General features: G+C 29.2%; 2 protein-coding genes across 4 annotated transcripts in view; both read left to right on the top strand.

The window, feature by feature from the left end:
* LOC124494452 (uncharacterized) overlaps nucleotides 1-21,927 on the top strand; it is a 46,133-nt gene that overhangs the window by 4,059 nt on the left and 20,147 nt on the right. The window contains exons 1-3 of one of the 3 annotated variants that reach the window (XM_075729089.1): nucleotides 11,842-11,936; nucleotides 12,577-15,937; nucleotides 16,039-16,671. In XM_075729089.1, the coding sequence (XP_075585204.1) occupies nucleotides 13,750-15,937; nucleotides 16,039-16,671 (2,821 nt within the window). In that variant the 5' untranslated portion in view covers nucleotides 11,842-11,936; nucleotides 12,577-13,749. Of the gene's footprint in view, nucleotides 1-11,841; nucleotides 11,937-12,069; nucleotides 12,094-12,576; nucleotides 15,938-16,038; nucleotides 16,672-21,927 lie in introns of those variants that run through there. The other 2 variants (XM_075729090.1, XM_075729088.1) reach the window with 2 other exon arrangements.
* LOC142597371 (uncharacterized) lies at nucleotides 3,958-5,062 on the top strand (the record flags this gene model as incomplete). The annotated part of the gene is made up of 1 exon (XM_075729100.1): nucleotides 3,958-5,062. A coding segment is annotated over one exon (1,095 nt), but the record flags the coding sequence as incomplete, so codon positions are not given.

Below are 21,927 nucleotides of genomic sequence, written 5' to 3'. Positions count from 1 at the left end.
TTTCCAATCATCATCATGATCATAAATGAAAATCAAGCTGATGATGGAACTAAATTCTATATATATAAATGAATATCTATAGACTGAAAATCGAATGATAATGATGATGATGATGATTATGATTGCAAATTTGCATCATCACTTTTTACTTTTTCTCATTCTCTGTTCACCACATTCGATCTTTGTCATTGTTTTTTTTATATATTTTGTGAGTTTCAGGTTTTTTTTTGTTATTCAAATTTTCTTCTTCATTCAAGTGGGTGTATTTATGATTGTGTGTGCGTGTGTGTGTTAATTTAGTTTATTAGAAAAAAAGTATGTTTAGGTTATCAATTTGTAAAGAAAGTTTTTTTTTCGTTACTGCCAAATCTATCAAGTATTGTCGTATTGTCAGAAATCTGTTCCAGAACTTGGTTTTTAACTTCATTTTTGAATATATTATGTATGTATGGGTATTTCAGTGTGCATAATAAGACAATATGAAGATTTTTGTTGAATATAAACGAAGAATAAGAATAATGGTGATTAGAATTTTTTTTGTCTTCTCATATTTTTTTTCATTTGTTTATTTAGTTTAGTTTGATTTTTCTTTTTTTTTTTGCAATGAAAGAATGAAAAAATAAGTGTGTGAGAGCAATTCAAAACTAAAAGACAAAATGCATCAAGAATTTCAATGAGCACATCATGAGTATGATGAACACACTATGACCAAGGATTCTTTTTTATTTATATATAATCTAAATATATATATACAATGTGTGACGAGAGTTTTTTCATAAAATGATTTGTCCTTGATGTCTATGATTCCTATTTAAGTGTGTGTGTGTGTGTGTGTGTATCTGTTGGTTCTCATCTGTCTTAAACAATTAATTCAAAATTTGCATTCGATTTTTTTTTCTCATTCATTCTTTGTCGTTTCGTTCGGATAGGCCTTTGGAATCTTGTGTATGTGTGTGTGTTAGTCTATTGGAGCTGTGAGAAGAAAAAAAAAGTCAAGCAAAACATTTTCGTATTATATAAAGAAAAAATAAAAAAGCTACTCTTATGTGAATGTGTATGTAGTGTTGGATAACGATTTTTTTTCGTGATCAAAACATTAAACCATTGAGACGGAAAGTAAAAAAGAAAAAGTTTGATAAAATCGATCATTATCATCATTATTGATGCTTATTATTGCTGTTTTTTTTCTCACTCTCTTGTTCACCTTCCACCACCACCTTCCTACTATATCATATTCAATGTTTTACAAATTATTATTACTATAGTAGTAGAATATACATAAACTACAAAAATATTAATGTGGACAGTTTATGACAAACAGAAAAATGAAAACTGTGACAAAATCACTATATTGAAATACATTTTTTTTCTCCACAAATCGTTTTACATACATGGATAATATGCTTTATGTCCGGAAATACCTGACTACATTTCTTTTAACCGGAATCAAAATATCCTAGCTACCTCCTAAACGAAATGAGAAAAAAAAATCAGACACTACATTTACAATATAAACTGACAATGTGTTAATGTTTAACACATCAACAAAATTGACTGATGTGTGGGTGTGTTCGTGTGTGTGTGTGTGTGTGTTGCATGATAATAAAAATAATAATAATGATGGCGATGATAGTCGGGAAAAAATTGCAATATTATCCTTGAAATATTCAATTTCCCGTTGTCTGAACATTTTTCCTGGAAAAAATTTCTTTTTTTTTCATACTACTTTTATTCATTGCACGACGATTTGATTTAATGTGATCGAAATGATTTTTTAGTTTTGATCAAGTTTTATTTTTTTTAAGAATTTCAATCATGATCTTGATCAAACTGTTAATCAATTCTATTGAAAATTTTCACTATAATGTTGTTGGGTAATAATCGCAAGCCTTTTTTTCTCACTTGATTATTTTGATTTTGAATCTAATTTTGATGATTTCATTTTCCAGAAAATGTAATGATAATATGATTGCTAGAGGATCAGAACTGTGTGTGTGTGTGTGTGTGTGTGTGTGTGAAAAAAAACCAATTTAAAAGCTATATAAAAAAATAAAAAAAAAATCATCGAATCTTTTATTTTCAATGGTCAATAAGTAGTGGAAAAAAACGAACGAATCAACAAAAAAAAAATGAAAGAAGAAAAAATTCTTTCCAATGAATTCTTCAGCCAAAAACACTCACGTTTTTCATGATTCCATTTATTTGAGTTTCGATGGAAAAATAACATTCATCTACACGTTTTTTTGTATTTATTGCATTCTTTTCAACAGAAATGATCCAATTTTCTTTTATTTTTTTTCAAATTAGAAATTGGATAGTAAAGTCTTTTGTGTGTGTGTGTGTGTGTGTTTGGCAATAATTGTAGACGTGTAACAACAACAAAGTCATGAAGATGATGATGATGTATGATTCTCGTTTCAAATTGTCTGGAACAGCAATATTATCCATTATTATTTTTTTTCTCAAAACAAAATATACTTCAAAACATGATCATTTATGATCCAAATCAATGATTTTAATAATTTTTTTTTATCTGAATGAACAACAAAAATCATATGGCAAAGTAATAAAAATTATTTGTATGAACGTAGATGATTAATTGAAAAATTAATAGGCCTGTATATATGTCGTTTATTTTTATAAAATAGAAAACAAAACAAAAAAAAATGATATAAACACACAATTTAATTGAATTTGAAAGCCAAGGCACTAGGTTTTGGTGAAATCAATGAATCAAAAAAAAAAAAAAAAAATCCAAAGTCATTCTGTGTGTGTGGAAAAAATACCATCATTGATTTATCAATATTTGGATTCTTCACTGTTTTTACTGGTATATAATGTATGTGTTTGTGTCTAGTTCAATCCAATATATATATATAGTAAATTTCAATTGTATTGACCATTCAACCAGAATAAAAGTCAAAATCAGAATCAGGAAAAAAATTATTTTCCCTTGTTGATTCATTCGTTTGTTTGTGTATGTATGTTCCAAACATTTGGTCAATCTATCTCCAAAAAAAAAATTAGTTGACATGAAGCAGAAACCATGTAATCATTTTTTTTCTGGATGTACAAAAAAAAAGTTTAGGTCTAGTTGTTTTTCATTTAAATTGAGGTTTATGAAAGTTAAATAGTGAAATATATAGTAACACATTGAATGGCACATACAATTGAAAAATTGAAAACATTAAATCACAAGACAAAATGTCCAAACAAATCAATGGAACAAAATTTATCAATAATAAAAAAAAAACGTGAGAATCAAATCGTTTTTTCACCCTTTTCTTTGGCGTTTTTATTTGTAACGATTGTGAATTTCATTTTTTGTTTTCAACCAAACAGAATGAAATTTGAAGAAAAAAAAATTGTCTACTTGTAAACACGTATATACACATCTGTTTCATTCGAATTTCTTTTATTTACCTAATTTTCATGCTTTAACTTTTGATTCAATCTCGGTTGGATTCTGTGTTGTTGTTGTTGTTGTTGTATGCATTTAAAATCAAACTTTTTTTTTTGTTCAACAGAAACAAAATTCTTTGCTTCTTTTTTTTCACTGACATTGCAAAAAAAAATCAGTTTACTTTAAAATTTTCTTATGTTTTTTCTCTTGTAAATTTTACATTTGTTGATGGTGCGAATGCCAACGCATCATGTCACTTATGAATGGCCCAAGACGAACTTGAGTTGGAGGACGAAAAGAAAAACGAGGAGAAAAACAACCACGTGAAAAAAGCGTCGGAGAGAAGGCAGTATGTTTTTGCTTGTGATTGACGACGGACGAACCGACGATTGGTGATTGACGACTGACGAACCGACGATTGATGATTGACGACTGAAGAACGAGAAACGACGAACGACGAACGAAGAATCACGAAACAACGAACGGCGCCCATGAAAGTCCTCATTATCTTAATTAACTTATTCTGTGTTTTTCTAAAATTATCATAATCAATTATCCTTTCTCATCATTATATTTTTTCTACAATCAACATCGAACAAATATACATCGATTACAATAATGCAGTCGCCGAGACGATCAACGACAATGGAGACGAACGACACCTTCAGATGTTGCTCGAACACAAAAATGCAGTTGACCGCATGTTTTCGTACATAAAAAATTTAGAAGCAATTAAACATCACATGGACGAATTTGACGCTGGTAAATTGTCCACCCATGGGTTCGAAGATTTGAAAAACATGATCAAACAAATCAGAAATATACAGCAAGAATTCCCAAGTGTCATATGCCGCCATCAACCCATAATCGAGAAATACAACCATATCGAAACGGTAGTAAATCAAGCAAAAGTCGAACGATCAATAAGATCACAAGAATCGCCGCAACGGGTCAGCACACCATTCATCGAATTAATACCAAACTCGGGAAATAACACCGATCAACCGAATCAATTCCCACCATTGTGGACGAATCATATCCGTTGGAATCCAAGACCAGGTGCCGTAAGGATCCAGCCAAAACAAATTCATAAATTCTCGGGTGACCCGATAGATTATCATAAATTCCGTGAAGATATCGAGCATTACATAATCAATAATCCAGAAATCGACGGGGCAAAAAACAAATTGAAGGAAATCCAAGATCTACTTCCATTGAATCATAGATATCTGCTCAATCGCATCGACCGATCGAATCCGAAGATGGAGGACATCATACAGACACTAGATCGACATTATGGCGGCAGGCATCAAATAATACCGGCGTTGACAAGAAAAATTCAAGGTGCACCGTTTCTATCGACTAGACCACAACTTAAAGATTATGAAGGATTATTGGAAGTCGTAATTTCAGTAGTCGATACATTAAAGTTGACAAATCTTACTTCCGAAGACTTCCATTTGGCCACTTATGTCATGTACAAAATCGACGAAATCCACCATCAACATATCGGCAACGAATACGAACTCAATTTGAATGACATCGAAGAATATCTGAGACGAGGACTAACCAGAAAACAGGCCCTCACCGCTCGAATGGACACCAACCCATACATCATGAGATGGCATGGTAAAAAAGATGACCGATGAGAGGCGAAAACAATATCAAACATTGATTGACGACATGGAACAAAGACATTGTTTTTTGATCATTGTTTTGGCAGGCATCGATGATGAAACTGATGATGATGCTGGTTTAACCGTATTTTGTTTTATTTCATTTCGATCACTTATCTTTGTGTAGGAATTCGGCTGTTTCATAGGTGAAGAATTACCGCTCGATTGATTTGAATTTGCCATGACATTTGTCGATTTACGTTCGGTATAAAAATATTTCGATGTATGATGAATCGTATTATTCATTTCATTCTCTTCATTCACTTTACGTTTCATTTCCAATTGACGATAATATCGTTCTTGTGCTTGCTTGCGTTTCTCATCGATCATTTTCTTTATATCTGGATTAATTTCCATTTCTCGCTTTAAACGATTTAAAGATGAAAAAAATAGAAAAAACCCGATCACTCAACAGTTAAATTGATCACAGCACAAAAAGTGACGTGCAGGCTGGTCTCCAAATTTGCAGATATTTGAAGCGAACGATTTAACAATTTGACTATCGATAGTATTGTCCATCACGACTGTTGCAGCAATTTGGCCCCCCTTCTATTCTTTTTATCCCCCATATTAATTTAATCGATATATTGAAATTCAAATGATAAATGATTTTATTGCTATATTAATTGATTTAAATATTTGAAATAATAAAATGCATTCATATTTTGTTAGGTTTTGTTATTAATGTTTTGTTATTAATATTATTACTGACGAACCGACGATTGATGATTGACGACTGAAGAACGAGAAACGGCGATCGAGAAACGACGAACGAGAAACGACGAACGAAGAATCACGAAACAACGAACGGCGCCCATGAAAGTCCTCATTATCTTCATTAACTTATTCTGTGTTTTTCTAAAATTATCATAATCAATTATCCTTTCTCATCATTATATTTTTTCTACAATCATTTGAATTATCAATCAATAAAGTTTAATCTATTTGCATCAGTTGATGATCATTATTATTCTGTTGATTAGTGTTCTGTGCATATTTTGATATTTCAATTTGATTTTCTACATGTTTAACTATTCGTTCATTTGTTGTTGTTGTAGTTGCAATCATTTTCATTATACAAGAAAAAAAATTTTCATCTGATAACATGAAATTCTACAACATTTCTTAATGGAAAAGCAGTAGAATTGTAGTAATAAAGTATTGAATTTGCCAACAAAAAAAAAGTTTCTACAAGGGAAAAAAAGCAATGAATGAAACAAAAACAACAATAACCCATAAAAATAATCTTGAATCCCAGTTAAGCTGCTTAAGCAGCTTTCCATTCACCATTTCTAGCTATATCTGTATTTCTCCTCTTTGTTGTTGTTGTTGTTGTTATTCAAGTTTTCTATCTTTGATTTTTGTTTTTAGCATATATCTCACATAAGGATATTCGTTGCCTGTATTACATATGAATTGTACTTCAAAATTTCCTGATTTTTTTCTTTTTTGATTCAATCCAACCAAAAACATTCATGTTTTGGTCGTCATGGTGGTTGTTGTTGTTGGAAAATTGGAATTTTATGGAAATTTGTTTTTTTGGCTTTGATTTGAATTTTGGTTCTAGTTTTTGTTGTTTTTTATACTTAATGTGTTTTTTTTTGTTTTTGTATTTTGTTTTTCTCCATTTGGTTTTCTAATTTTTAGGGAGAGAAGAATTCCATGAATACATGGCTATAGATGAAGGAAAAATTACAACAACAACAACAACAACAAATTAGAACAAAGAGGGTTAAATACACGAATGATTGTGCGGATGAAAAAGGGAAAAAAATTCCTAGAATTAAAGTAAAACTTGCTTGGTTGGTTTCGACATAGATAATTTACATAAAATTCTTACTCGTTTCGTTTTTTGAAAAAAAATTCAACATTATTCTTTAATTAAAATCTTACTCTTTCTCATTCATCGAGATTAAAATACGTTTTGCTTGAAAAAAAAACTTTTTTTTTCAATTTTACTCGCTAATGATGATGTTCTGTATATATATATGTGATATCAGGCTTTTTATTTGCAAACTAAAAAAAAAATTATCTATGCATATGATGACGATGATCTATTAGGCTAAAAAAGCTAATTATTCTCTCTCTCTCTTTTTTTTCCATTAGAAACATACTTTCCAATGGATTTGGTGTTCATTGGATATTCTCATAAAATACCGTTAGAATAACTTGATGGATTGTCTGCAACTCTATTCATTTATTATTATTATTATTACCGATACTGCGAAGAGAGCCTTCGGGATTCCGGTTTTTTTTTCATGATAATAAAAGATTTTCTCCTGGTTGCCTGACCACCCATACTATCGTAAATAAACAACAACAAAAAAAAGTTTTTTTTATACAAAACTAAAATTCAAAAGAAAATCAGAAAAAAAACTTTAAGTTTCAATGAATCATTAAATCATATACCATAAAATAATGGTATGCACACTGATGCTGATTGATTGATGGGTTGTGATTCAATAAAACTAGCTAGCTAGCCAGTAGTAGCCAACTAGATTTCCATTGGAATTTATTTATATATTGTTTATGGTGTGTGCCTGTTCATTATTTAAAATTGTGATGAGCAAAAAAAATGAATTTCAATTTTAAAAACGAGATCAAATCAAATCAAATCAAATCAAATGTCAAAAAAAAACAAACATAATTCCCTGATATATTTGTAGCTTCTATCTTTCTTCACTGACATGCATTTTTTTCCAATTTTGCCTTCAAATTTGATATTGCCGGCTGTGTGTGTGTGTTCATTCAAGGGAATATGGTATTGAAGAAAAAAAAATCTAAGCCTAGATTAGACAACTGAACAACTGTATCTGAATAGAAAAAAAAACCGATTTCTATTCATCATTAGATTAGATTTCCTAATGGCTTTTAGTTTTCATTTCACTGATTTTCTCTGATTTTGTTCGTTTTTTTACGTGAAAAAAAAAATTTAATTATAAAATTTGAAACTTTTTTATTCCACCATCCTTTTCATCAAGCTTAACTCACTGATATTTTTTATCATTTTTTTCAAAATCAAAAGAAAAAAAACACTCAACCCAGAAAAAACCATCATCAGTATAGAAAGATTGAAAAATTTTCATTCATTATTGAGGAATATTGAACAAAATATTTTTTTCATCATCAAAAATGTATATTCATATCATTTGACTCATTTCTGTTCATTTTTTTTAATTAATTCTGTTAAATTCCAGAATCATTTCCGAATTTATTTCAAAGTTTCCACAATCACCCCCCTCTCCCAAAAAAAAAGTTTCAATTGAATCAGATCATTGCTCATTTTTGATCATATATTCAAGATAAATACTTGAAATAAATAGCGAGAAAGAATTTGGAAAGTTGCACTATACGAAAAAAAATGCTGTTAAAACAAAATCGGAAAAAAAACTTACTAATAATCACTGAAATCGGATTTTTTTTCTCTGTACCGTTGTCGTCGTTGTTGTTGTTGTTGTTTGAAATAACTTTTTATGATTACGATTTCTTAATAATAATGATAATCATTATAATCTTTTATTATCATCATCATCATCATCATTATTATTATTATCATCTCAAAGAATCGCATGTTTCAGTTGTTTTTTGTTTATTTTTGGTTTTGTTTTATTCTCAAAAATCGATGAAAAATCCTTTATTGTGTATGTGCCATCAACAATGACATTTTGGCTTTTATTTCGTGAAAAAAATTGGATAGCAAAAAAAAAACATTTTGTTTTTTTTTGTGTTAAACTTTAAATCATAACAAATGGAAAAACTATCGTAAATCGAATCAGACGATTTTTTTTCTTTGCTATTGTCATCGCAGTTGTTATTCTTTGTTCAAATGTTAATGATAATCTTTATCGTCATTCATTTGCTGAATTCTTTTGTTTATGAACGTTTTTTTTTCATGGAATTTTTTGTTTTTCACCCACTACTTGTCTTGTTCATTTGTTTTTTTTCTATTTCACAGTTTCATTCACGAATATTAAACAAATATATATGTAATAAAAGTGAGAGTTAGCTTCCGGAAATGACCGTAACTTCCTCTCCTTCTATCTTTAATCACAAACATGAAAGAGGGGCAACAAATCGTAGATATTGTTAAATCGATATTTAGCCAGATTTTGAAGACAGACGTTAGTATTGGTCGATATTTAAGCCGTTAGGATTTCAACAACAACTTTCGTTCGATTGATACATAGCAAATGATTACAAGAAGATTCACGTACAGATTTACAAATTCATTTTATTGACAAATTTAGATAAATTAACAAAAATTATGATGGTTGGACATGAGATCTTAAGAGTTCTTAAAATGATCAAAAATTCAGCTTCTTTATATACCTGAAAATAAAAGATATTGAAAGAGGAGAGAAACTAAATGCCAATTATAATTTTGTCCTGTTCATAAAATCGATGACTATTCATAAAGAGATACAGTCGAAATTTCGTTGTGTAGCGGAAAACGTAAAGCATTGTAACGTATTTTGTGACGGGAATCGACAGCAGATCGCAACATATGACCGTTTAATCATCAGCAAAGAAAAACAAAAAGACGAAAGTATAAAAGGGTGGAAAACTCCGTGTCGCGCAGAGTTCTTGTCAAAAATCATCGAGTGAGTATCAAACAAAATCGGCTAAACGGTTGACACGTCGAACTAATCAAACGACATCAACAATGGTGAACACCAATAACAATAATGATCCAATCGATTCTGTAAAATCATAACGATTTGAAGCCATAACAATAAAATTAATTAAAATATCTGTTACTTCAGATTTTGCACCAAGAAAATCAACAAATGTAAATCTTGAAAATGTATCAACAATAACCAACATATATCTTGAGCCACCGACTGTAGAAACATACATTGGACCAACAAGATCAACATTAATATGTTTGTAGCGACGAGTTCGAGTATGAAAGAAGAATGATTATATTTATTTCACGTGCTTTCTCTTTTATCGCACACGACTGGGGCTATTCATCGAGGCTTTGACACCAGAGGCGCCACATGTTCAAGTTTTTTGGTTATATTTGCACCAATTTTAAATTTATGTGGTGATGATACCATTTTGTTTTCTAAACAATCTTTACAAGATTCATTTTCATTAATATTCAATCTTTTTTGAATCGATTTTCCTGGATGACCAAATTTTTCATGAGCAGTGAAACAAACAATTTTATCCTTAACAGATGTATATTTAACATAATACAGATCATTATCTTGATCAACTTCAATAATACGATCATTTCCACGATAAACTTCACAACGTTTTTCGTTGGCTGGAAAATTTATGGCAAAACCTTGCTTTTGTAGCAATGGAATCGATAAAACATTAAGATCAAAATTTGGTGTAAAGTAGACCTTTTCGATTTGAACACAGCCATAACCATTTCCAAAATTGAACATAATCGTACCAGAAGTGTTACACAACAAATTGTAATCTTTAATTCTGAAAATTGAACAATAAAATTATAAATTATAATAATGATTAAAATAGATTTCATACCAAATGTTGGTATATCTTTAAAAATTTCACAGAAACAAAAATCAAATTGATCACAACACAAGCACAAATCATTTGTACAGAAAGTTCGATAACATGTGCTTTTTTAAATTCATTGAATGTATTTTCACTCTTCATTTTCTGCTTGATTCACAAACAACGTACGGTTACACAGAAGATTTAGCAGAATATCGTTGTCCACTAATGGTTGACAAAACTGTTTCATCTTCAATAAGATTAAGAAACAAATCACGATTATTACAGCAATGAGCTGATGCTCCTGAATCAAGAATAAAACAACAATTTAATTTTTGATTTGATCCAGAATAAACCACTGTAAGACGTTTAACTTCATGTTTTTTGTCGCCATTAGTTATCATTGGAATAGAAAGATTTCATTGAATCGTATGTTTTTCTTTCTTCTTGAATGTACATTTGTTAGCATAATGACCAAATTTGTTACATTTAAAACATTTAACTTTTTTAACCGGACATACCGTATCAATTTTAGGAACTTCGGTAGTTTCACTTTGCAATAATTTTTGAACCAAATTATCGTAATCCAGTTTATTATCATTTTGAATACTTCGAATAACATGAGAAAATTTCTTTCTGTCCATAGCTGTTAACAACAAGGCTTTAAGGAAATCATTGATAACCACTGAATCTTGGTCTTTATTAATTTCATCAACTTTTCCTTCGAACAGATTAATAAAACCTTGCACATTGCGAGAAACATATTCGAGTTTCATGATTTCTTCCAAAATTCTCATCTTTTTCGAGATAGGAATCTTCACATTTTTGGTCATGTATTCATAAATTTGAAATGGTGTCCGATATTTTTCAATTGACTTCTTGAATTTGAAATCAAACGTTAAACGCATATATCCACCAATTTTCAAATAATTTTCATAATTTGAATCAGTTTCGGTCAATTCTGACTTATAATCGACACATGTTCGTTTCAAAATTATATATTGCAATATTTTCGTTTCCAATGTGAATATATTACGACGAAAAAAAATGTCATATCTCTTTTCTATTTGTAAAGAATGGAAACGAATACAATTTCAAGAATATAGTAGAAAAAAAACAATAACGATAACAAAATCAAAATTCAATAGCGTTCATTGGTATCAATACATTTGTCGTCGTCGTCGTCGTTGTTGTGATTTTTGTATATTCGTACTCGGTTATTCAAATTTCAAAATAATTCCATCATCAATTTTTCCCGACGAATAAATGTGTGTGTGTGAATGCCCTTATGTGGATATTTAATGTTTTTTTTATATATATTTATTTTGAAGAAATAAGCAATACCCAGATATACTGAATGTGTATAAAACCTTCCATGTGTATATGTAAGTATGTCATGTATGTTTTTGATTCAATACTTGCCCTAAAAGCAATTTCTTTCAATCGAAAATTCTTGTCAAAACATTCGTATCTATCTTTTTGTCTCTGCTGCATGTGTGTGTGTGTAATGCATGTCGATAGTTTTTGTTTTCTTAAAATAAAGTATTTATATTTATTTACGAAAATTAGATTTTCTTTCATTTTTTTTTCAATTCTTTATTTTTGTTCGATTCGAAAGAAAAAACTTCAATTTACTCATTCGTTATCCTTGAAAACGATGTGTTGAAACGTTTGAGAGGGCAAGAAATTGATGAAACCAGTACATTTGTACCGTATTTTTTTTGCATATAATCAAAATGAATGTTGAAGAAACGATTGAGATGAACTTTGTTTTCTGTTTCTCCTGACGGATGTCGAAATACCCAAATATCAAATTCAATTTTTTTTTCTATGTTGAAGCAAATCCGATGAAATTTGTCCATTTTGATTTTCAACCAGAAAAATAGATATTGAAAAATTCAATTTTGTTCAAAGAAAAAAAAACTTTTTTTCATTTTGCTCGTCTTTGTTTGTTCTTTTTTTTATTTTATCAAAATATTGAATTAATCTGATTTTCTTGTTGTTTTTTTTTCGTCCCAAATGTAGATTATGAAACGATGAAAATAAACAACGAATTTAAAGTAAAGCTACTACAACAACAACAACAACAGCTGAAAAGCTTTAGTTGGAATATTTTCAAGAAAAATATGGTCCAAATGTGATCCAAATATAATAACAACAAAATTGCCGAAAAATTATTGATTGAATTCAAACAAATCGAAAACTCGCAAACAAACCTTGAGAGAGAAAGAAAAAAAAAGAAAATCCTAAAAAAAAAGTTGACAACAATAAAAACAGAACAAGTTGGACACGTCATTTATGTTTAGTACTGTGCTGAATAGAGAATAAATTTTGGAAAAACCCAATGACAGATGAATGGGAAAAAAAACAAAAGAAAAAAATCAATATGAAACATCAGTGTAATGTTGTTGTTTGGATCTTGTGGAATCTGTGTCACCCAATTCAATGGTCTTCATGATGATGATGATGATGATGTTGCCATTGTTATTGTTGATGATCACAGGGACATTAGAAATATAAGTCTAAACTACTATTGATTCGAGACACACTGTCCTATCGACTAAAAGTTATAATCATCATCATCATTCTGTCCGTTTTTATTGTGTAAAGAAAAAGACAACAACCAAGAAGAAAAAAAAATTGACATCTCATACTCGCCCATCATCACGCATCGTGTGTATGTGTGTGTGTGTGTGTGTGTGTGTGTGTGTGTGTGTGTTTGTCATCGTTATTCAAGAGTCTAACTGGATAGAATCAAAAAAGCGATGACAACATCATCATCCTCATCACATCCTATACAATGGCCACAATGATAATAATGATGATACCGTACAAGATCTGAGAATAACTTTCATTCTTGTTTATTATTTTTTTATCAACAAAAAAAAATCGAAACAACAACAACAATAACAACATCATTATTATGATCACATTCACCACTATGATGATGGCAACGGTGATGTTGATGATGATGATGATGATGATAGTTTCATCTTTATTTTCGAGCAAACATGAACAAAATAAATTCTGTCCATTCAGTGGCTAAGTAGCATCTTGTTATTTTTTTTTTTTACTTCTTTGCACTAAATCAATTTCATTGAATTTAGCTGTTGTCTATGTTTACTATACGTATACGTATCGTCGTCATTGAAATTCATATTGTGAAACACAACACTAAAAAAGAAAAGAAAAGAAAAAATGACAGAAAAATCATTGTTGGTCAATCTTTTATGTCGTATCGGATCAATGTTCCTATTTGCCTGTAATAAATTTATTCTGTTATCATTATCATTATTATTGATGGTCATTGTATCATCAATATGGACACTAACAACAACAGCGGCAACGGAAACAAAGTCAAACACTACTACTACTATTACTACTACGATCGCCACCAATCAAATTGTTCCCTTCACCATCAGTGCCCATAATAATCATCATTATCATTATCAATATCGTAACGATCATGAAACGATTTCAAAATTTCACTTTGAATCCAAATCAATTAAAATGAAAGTTGTCCAAAAAGATACGACCATTCATGATAATAAATCATCATTGTATATAAAGAATGTGAATGATAGCCGAAATGATCAACAAATGTTGTCAACAATAAAACATTCCAGTGCCAATAATAATAATAATAATAATGATAAAATTCCGAATTTCATTAGTAAAAATGATAATGAATCTAATTTATCAACAACTAAAAATTATAAGAATGGCAGGCATAGAAAAAATAATTTCAAGAATTTTGACAACAGTATTGAGAAACGTCAACAACAACAATCTAAATTGTCAACAACAGCCAATATTTCTGACCATGATGATGATAATGATGAAGATGATGATGATAATCGAATCAAAATAAGAATTCGAAGAAAATCAAATCAAATTGAACAAAATGCTATGATGCTAATGACAATGAAAACTGAATCCAAACAAAATGATAATGATGGTAATGAATCAAAGATACATGATTCCATAATGAATCATGAAAAAGAATTGACGTATGCCAAATCATCATCATTGCCATTTGATTTTAATCAGAATATATCATCATCATCAACAACAACAGCAACAACAGTGCGAAAAATCATTGATGAACAAAAACGAATTCATACAAGAAGAAGAAGAAATGAGAATGAAACATCATTACCATTATCATTTAATCAACAACAACAACAACAGCTACAAAATCAGAATTTTCACCATGATCAGCTTGTTTCTAAACTGAATCAGAATTCTATTATCATGGATGAACATCTTGACAATGACAATAATATTAACAATGATTCTCATTCTGATAATCATTGGGCTGAAAATTCTGTTTCATCAATACCATCAGCATTTGATTCTGATCAAGTTAATTTATTGTTGAATTCATTCATCATTAACAACAGCAGCTATCACCATCATCAACAACGGCAGCAGCAGCAGCAGAATCAAAAAACGGAAAATCCTAAAAAAGAAAAATATTATGATGAGAAAAATGATGGCATTATTTATAATGACATCAATATCGTTGAAAATAATGATAATAAAGAATCGGTCGTTGATTATAAACATCAAAACAAAAAGTCAGACGATGGAAATCTGATTATTGAACAACAACAACAACAACAAAGAAAAATCAACGAACAATCTTATGAGAAACGCGTAATACAGCTGCTTGAAAGAATTTGTCAACAGCAATCAAAGCAAAATAATCAGAAGAATAATAAAATTCAAACAGAAACTAATTTGAATAATCAAACAACAACAACAATAGCAACAGAATTGCTTCAATTTTTAAAATCAATGCAAAAATGGCCGCCACTTTCATTACAGAATCAAAATCTATTGTCATCGAATTATTCATTATTGAATGAAAGTATCATCAACAATATTGACAACATATGCCGACAACAAATAATGAGCAAACAATACAAACATCAGTTGAATGAATTGATGATGATGATGATGATTATAAAGAATGAGATGAAAAAACAACAGCAACAGAATGAAATGAATGAATTGATCCCGGAAAATACAACGAACAAAAAGGAAAAAGATCATCAACATGATCATGATGATGATACAACAATGATGAGCATGAACCAAAGAATCATCAAGAATAATAATTTGATTAGATCAACGGAAATGATAGTGAAGCACGAACCAAAAAAACAACAACAACAACAACATCTAACAAATCAACAATACATAAGCCGAAGCATACATAATTATGTTGATCATCAACAACAACAACATAGTCAAACAAAAAATATTGGCCAAAATTCTTTTCCTAATTCACAAATCTTTCAACAATGGCCAATAATAGCCAATCATCAAAATGAAACAATGTTGTCAACGTTAATCATGGATAACAAACAAAATAAAACAGGTAAGAATGAATGAATGATTAATCTAACCTTCAGATGTTCTAATTTGATATTTTTATTCATTCTATGTTTTCATATTTGTTTTGTGTGTATGTATTCAAAGATTTATATTCCGTCAATAATGATCATCATATTGTCCAGAATAAAAAGAATAATAATAACAACAAACATATAGTGGATGGTATAAATGAGAAAAATAAAAATGAACATCTGCTGTTGATTAACAATAATACTTATAGTGATATTGGAACAATTTCCGTGAATTATGATAATAATAAGATGAACAAAAATACTGAATTTGAACAGGAATCAAACATTTCTGATCCGATTATTATTGCAAATAATAATATCAAAAAAAGAATTGTACATGGAAATGGAAAAATGATTAAAACGAAAAATGAAAAAAAATCCATCGTAGATGCTGTGATGTCCAATGATGACAATATTCTTGTCAAACATAAACATGTTTCAACTAATTACAATCACCAAATTTTCATCAATGACAAAAAGGATGATGAATGGAAAAAATTGTCGTCGTCAGCATCATTACATCAGAAGCAGCAACTACAACAACAACATGATATGTATGTGCATCCAGATCATTATCATGACGACCACGAACAACAATGGCTGGATAAAAATTCAAAATCAACGTTATTTGAAACGACAACCATGGTCATCTCCGACGACAGCAACAACAATAACAATGATGATGATGACAAGGATTCTAATTCTGGTATGTGTTCATTTTTGTTCATTTTTCGCTTTATTTTGTTTCTATTTGTTCGTTTCTGTGCATGTGATCCATATAAATTTGAATGTCATTGTTTTGTGTATGTGTGTTGTTCAAAGTTCATTGTGCTTCCTGAATATTTGTGTGTGTGCGTGACTATTTATTTTTTTCTTTATATCATCGATTTTTCATTGTTTTTGCTCTTCTATTCTTTTTGACGACACATCGATATAACCGCCAATAATAGTAACCAGTAATCGAGAAGCGAAAGAAAGTTTCTTCACAGGAATTCCATGAAAATGAAGAATAAAAAGAAAAGGGAGTAATGATATACCATTTCATATGGTGCATTGATTAGGCTTATTTTTTTCTTGATTCCTGAATGTTCGTGTCCATTGAGTGGAAATATTTGACAGGAATTTTTTTCGCCAGTATCAAGACTACTTTCGTGATTATGATTATCTGAAAATAGATAGACACTATAATTAGAATCATGTAGATGGATGATGGCTCGTCCAAACATCAGCGTTGTAGCAAAGGTAATATGTATTAACAAAAAGCAAGCACAAGATATCAACAAGTCAGATATTTTTTAGTTTTAATTTTTGTCTTGTTTTTAACATTTTGTTTATTTCCGTTGATTTCGAAATCTTTTTTCTTAGCTGATAAATTAGCTTGTTTGTTTATGTTTAAAAATTACATTTTCGTTCTATTTATTTATGTTGATTTCATAGCAATATTATAATTTTGATGAATAAATTATCATTCAGAGAGGGTTCAGATGAAAAATATTAACCCAAATGATAATAAATTCAGAAATATTTATAGAAAATGAGTTTATTCAAATAAGATTTTGATATCGATTTATTGTTACCTAATGTTATTATCATTATTAGACATTAATAAAGTGGATTTTCTCTATGAATATTAGAATATTGCTGCTACTTGAATATTACAATTTCATTTGAAAATGTTATTATTGGTTATCATCATAAATGATCACCCATAGCCATTACCATCACTATCATCATCATCATCATCATCATCATCATATATATGATGTCTGTGTATGTTTGTAACTCTCTAGTGTCAAATAAATCAACATCCTATTCAACAACAACAACAACAAGAAATATACCGAAAAGAATTGTATGAAAATGAAATGAAATCGAGATAAGCGGAATCATGAATGGTGATGATGATGGTGAATCTTTATGGTATTGAATAGAATTCGTTACGTTTGAGTGTGTGTGTGTTTCAAGGAAAGTATTCATCTAGAAATGGGAATGAAAATGAAGAAGAAAAAAAAAGAAAGAATCAAGAGGGCAATTTGCATCATTCATCCACATTCATTTGATGTCGGGGTTTTCAGTTCGTCTATTCTTTATAATCTTTTTTCTTGTATATATATTATTGCCTTCTTGCTGATGCTATGTTTATTTTGGAAATTGTATCTTATGTCTATCTATCTACCCATCTATCTCTTTCCATTATTATTACTTTTTTTCGGTATTTGAATTTTGCTATTTTATTGTTGTTGGTTTTTTTTTGTAATGGCGTCTTGGCATTTAATCTAATTTATTATTATTATATTCTACTTTCTCAATGATGATGATACTAGTCATATTGATGCAATTGGCTGAATTCTATGTGTAAAAAAAAAGAAAACAAGAAAAAAAGACCGGGTATTGGATCGAGAAAAAAAAATTCGAAGCTTAGAAATAATGATAATAATAATAATGGTATATATATGAGAACAATATTGAAAATGACGATGATAAGTAACAACAACATGGACACAGAGTAACAAATAATAATTCTGATGATGATGATGATGAATATAATAATATTCTATATATATGAAAAATGAAATTAATAACATCTGCTGCATATCAAAGCCTTGATTTAGAATTCAACATTTTTTTTCTCTCTGTCCCAATATAATATATCCATATTGTTATTCTTTATATATATTGCATAATATTTGATATTTGAAATGACATGGGTAACAGATTTGATAATTCATATTCATAACGTGAATGATGGAACAAAATTCTCTTTTTCATTCGCCTTTCCGCTTCAATGATGAATGTAATGAAAAACCATATAACTTGAATAATCAAGGGCAATATTATACACATGATATATATGTGATATAATGTTGTTGATGATGATGAAGGATTTTTTTTTATTTGTAGTTTGGAAAAAAAATGCGAAGGACAACTTCGTTTGAGATGTTTTTTTTTCTACATCATACTGAAAACTGAATTGTGTGATTTACATATTAAATATGTGAATAATTATTATATAACTCGATAATTGGAAATGGTGGGAAAAAAAAACTTTTCAAATTTTGAAAACGCTGATTGGGAAAAAAAATTTGAATGAAAATCAACACCACCAAAAACCAATCTATTACAATAATAACAACGATAATAATCTATGATGATTGGTGATAAAGCCACTAAAATCAACTTAAAATCAGCTGAGTGGTTTATGATTATTTTTATATATATGATATGATGATGATTATTAATTGGAACATCAGAGAGAACAACAGCAACAGTAGACATCAAAGAGAAAAAAAATTTTTACTGAATTTTTATTCTCACTTTTTTTTCTTGGTTGTTGTTCGGGCTCTTCTTTTTTTTCATTCACGCCATTCTACTAATTTGCTATTCTACTCATGAATATAATGGCTTGCAAGTTTAGAATGGTGAAAAAAATAACAATAAATACAGTAGCATCAATCAGACTGGTTTCAGATAGTAATGATAGCAAAAACAGCAGCAGCAGCAGCAGCAGCAGCAGTAGCATCTGTAGCAACATTAGCCACATTGAAAATTCAAGTTGAATTTCTCTGTCTTTGTAACCGGCAAAAAAAAATGCAACGATGAAATAAACGATTCACCATTTACCATCTAATGATTGAACAACAATAACAAACAGAAAATTTGTTTTTGAAAGAGAGAAAAAAACTTTATCCATCTTCTAACCATTTCATGTCAGAAGTAGTTTGCAAAATGCCCGAAAAAAAAGAATGTATGCTTTGGGCTAATTTAATTAAATTGAATTTTATTTTTGTTTTCCTGCTTCACAGCAATTCACAATTTGTTATCTTAATCGATATATATGTGTTATATGACAACAAAAAAACTCAGGTGTGAAATTAATGTAATCTGATGTGATGTTTAGCCTCTCTCTATCATCATGGTCGAGGTTAATTGGGATTTTTTTTCAATTTGTTTTTATCTCTCATTATGTATGTCTGTGTGTGTGGCTATGTGTTGATCGAAAGAATTGAAAACAATTACATGCTTGCTTGAATTTTTTTTCCCTTTTCATCAAATGTTTCTACCCCCTCCTTTATAACTTAAACTTTTTTGTTTTATAAATAAAAGTTTCCTGTTCATTTCATCATCATCATGATCACACACACACACACACACACACACACACATATTGCACTTATTTTTTCTGTTTTTGTTGTCTGCATGTAGAATGTCGTATTCGAAATGCCTGAAAGAAAATTGCTTTCATTATTTACAGCTGACTTGTTACAATTATAATTAATCGTTAGCTTTTATAATAATATTCGAGCATATGACAGAATTCCGATCCATCTCTTTTCACTTTTCACTTTTCACTTTTTTGCGAATTACAAAGATTGTTATTAAACTAATAACTAGTTATTATTATACTACTAATACTAACAAACTAATAAAGAATCATATGATTTTTTTTAGTATTCTTAAATCACTATCACCACCAAAAGACGATGACAATAGTATACATATGGTGAATAGACACAATGAAACAAACAAACAAACAGACAAAAAAAAATATCAGTTTCCAATTGACAATACTGAAGAATCATTCATTAAAATTAACGATACTTGAAAAAAAACGAAGATTGTACGAGCATCAGTATTCAATATATATATAAATCTCAAACTTGATTTGCTCTTTGTTCTTTTTTTTTCGGTTTCATACTTCTTTGAATTCTTTCTTTTTTTTTTGTTGTTGTTGTTGTTGTTGTTGTTGGTGTGAATTCTACTTGTTTGTAACAAACAAATGACTCAATAAATTATCGTGAACATTAATTCTTCGATTTTTTTTTCTTTTTTTTTGCCATTTTCCTTTCATGTTATTTCTCGAGTTCAATTGTATTTTTGTTTTTTTTGTTCCATTTGCCAGTTTACTCTGTAGTTTGTTTGTTTTCTTTTTTTGTTCCATGAACAAAAAAAATGTTTTCTACTACTGAATAATAACGAATGAGTAAAACAAAACAAAACAAAACAAAACAAAAAATTCCATGATGACATTGAAAGAGAGTCAAAACGAAAAAAAAACGACATAGTTTCTTTTTTTTTATTTTGAAATGAAAGAAAATCACCGTTAATGTTAATGGAAATGATAAAAAAAACACATAAACAAAATGATGATGATTCGTCGCCTGCTATGCCCACTTTTTTTCTTATAGTTTTCATTTAATTACATCTTATTAGTATTTCCATTCTACTACTATTAGATGACTCGTAGAATTTTATTCTGGTTTTATTTTATTTTATTTTATTCACATGGAACTGTTGTCGAAAAAGAAAAATAAAAGTTTAATTTAATTCAAATATAAATATACTGTGCGTTTTTATTATACGTTTCAAGAAAAAAAAACTCACCACATTTTGGATGGAAAAAGTTTTTTTTTCCAGTTTCATGATGAAATGAACATCGTAAAATACGAATTTCAAAAAAGTATTGAGTACGTGAGTTTGTTTCAACGACAACAACAACAAAAAAATCCTCATTATTATTATGATAGTTTTATTTTATAAATAAATTCGAAACGAGCAACTCAAGAAACTCAATTTTCGATCGTGTGAAACAAAAATCGATTTCAATTTTTTTTTTTAATTCAAGTGTAACAAACGAGAACACGACGAAAAGCTTGATTGAATCAGGCAAATATTATTTTTCATCACTATTTTTTTCACTTTCACCTTCGCCAAAAAAAAAAAAATAAAAAAATAGGACATTCCCAGGATGCCTACTCTACGAATCGAAAACCATTATTTTTAATACCACTATTTACCCATTTTTGTATTTTTGTCGCGATTGTTTTTTCTTGGAATTTTTATTTTTCATCATCATCTTCATCGTAATTCATCATCATTGCATGATTTTCAGTCAATTATTCATTCCGGTACTACTATGTGGCAAGTGGAAAACCAAATTTAAACATGAATTTGTTCACTAAAA

The sequence above is a fragment of the Dermatophagoides farinae genome, chromosome 3, assembly GCF_024713945.1.
Source record: "Dermatophagoides farinae isolate YC_2012a chromosome 3, ASM2471394v1, whole genome shotgun sequence".
Classification (NCBI taxonomy): domain Eukaryota; kingdom Metazoa; phylum Arthropoda; class Arachnida; order Sarcoptiformes; family Pyroglyphidae; genus Dermatophagoides; species Dermatophagoides farinae.
The sequence above is the reverse complement of the archived record's forward strand: the minus strand, read 5'-3'. Positions and strand labels throughout refer to the sequence as shown.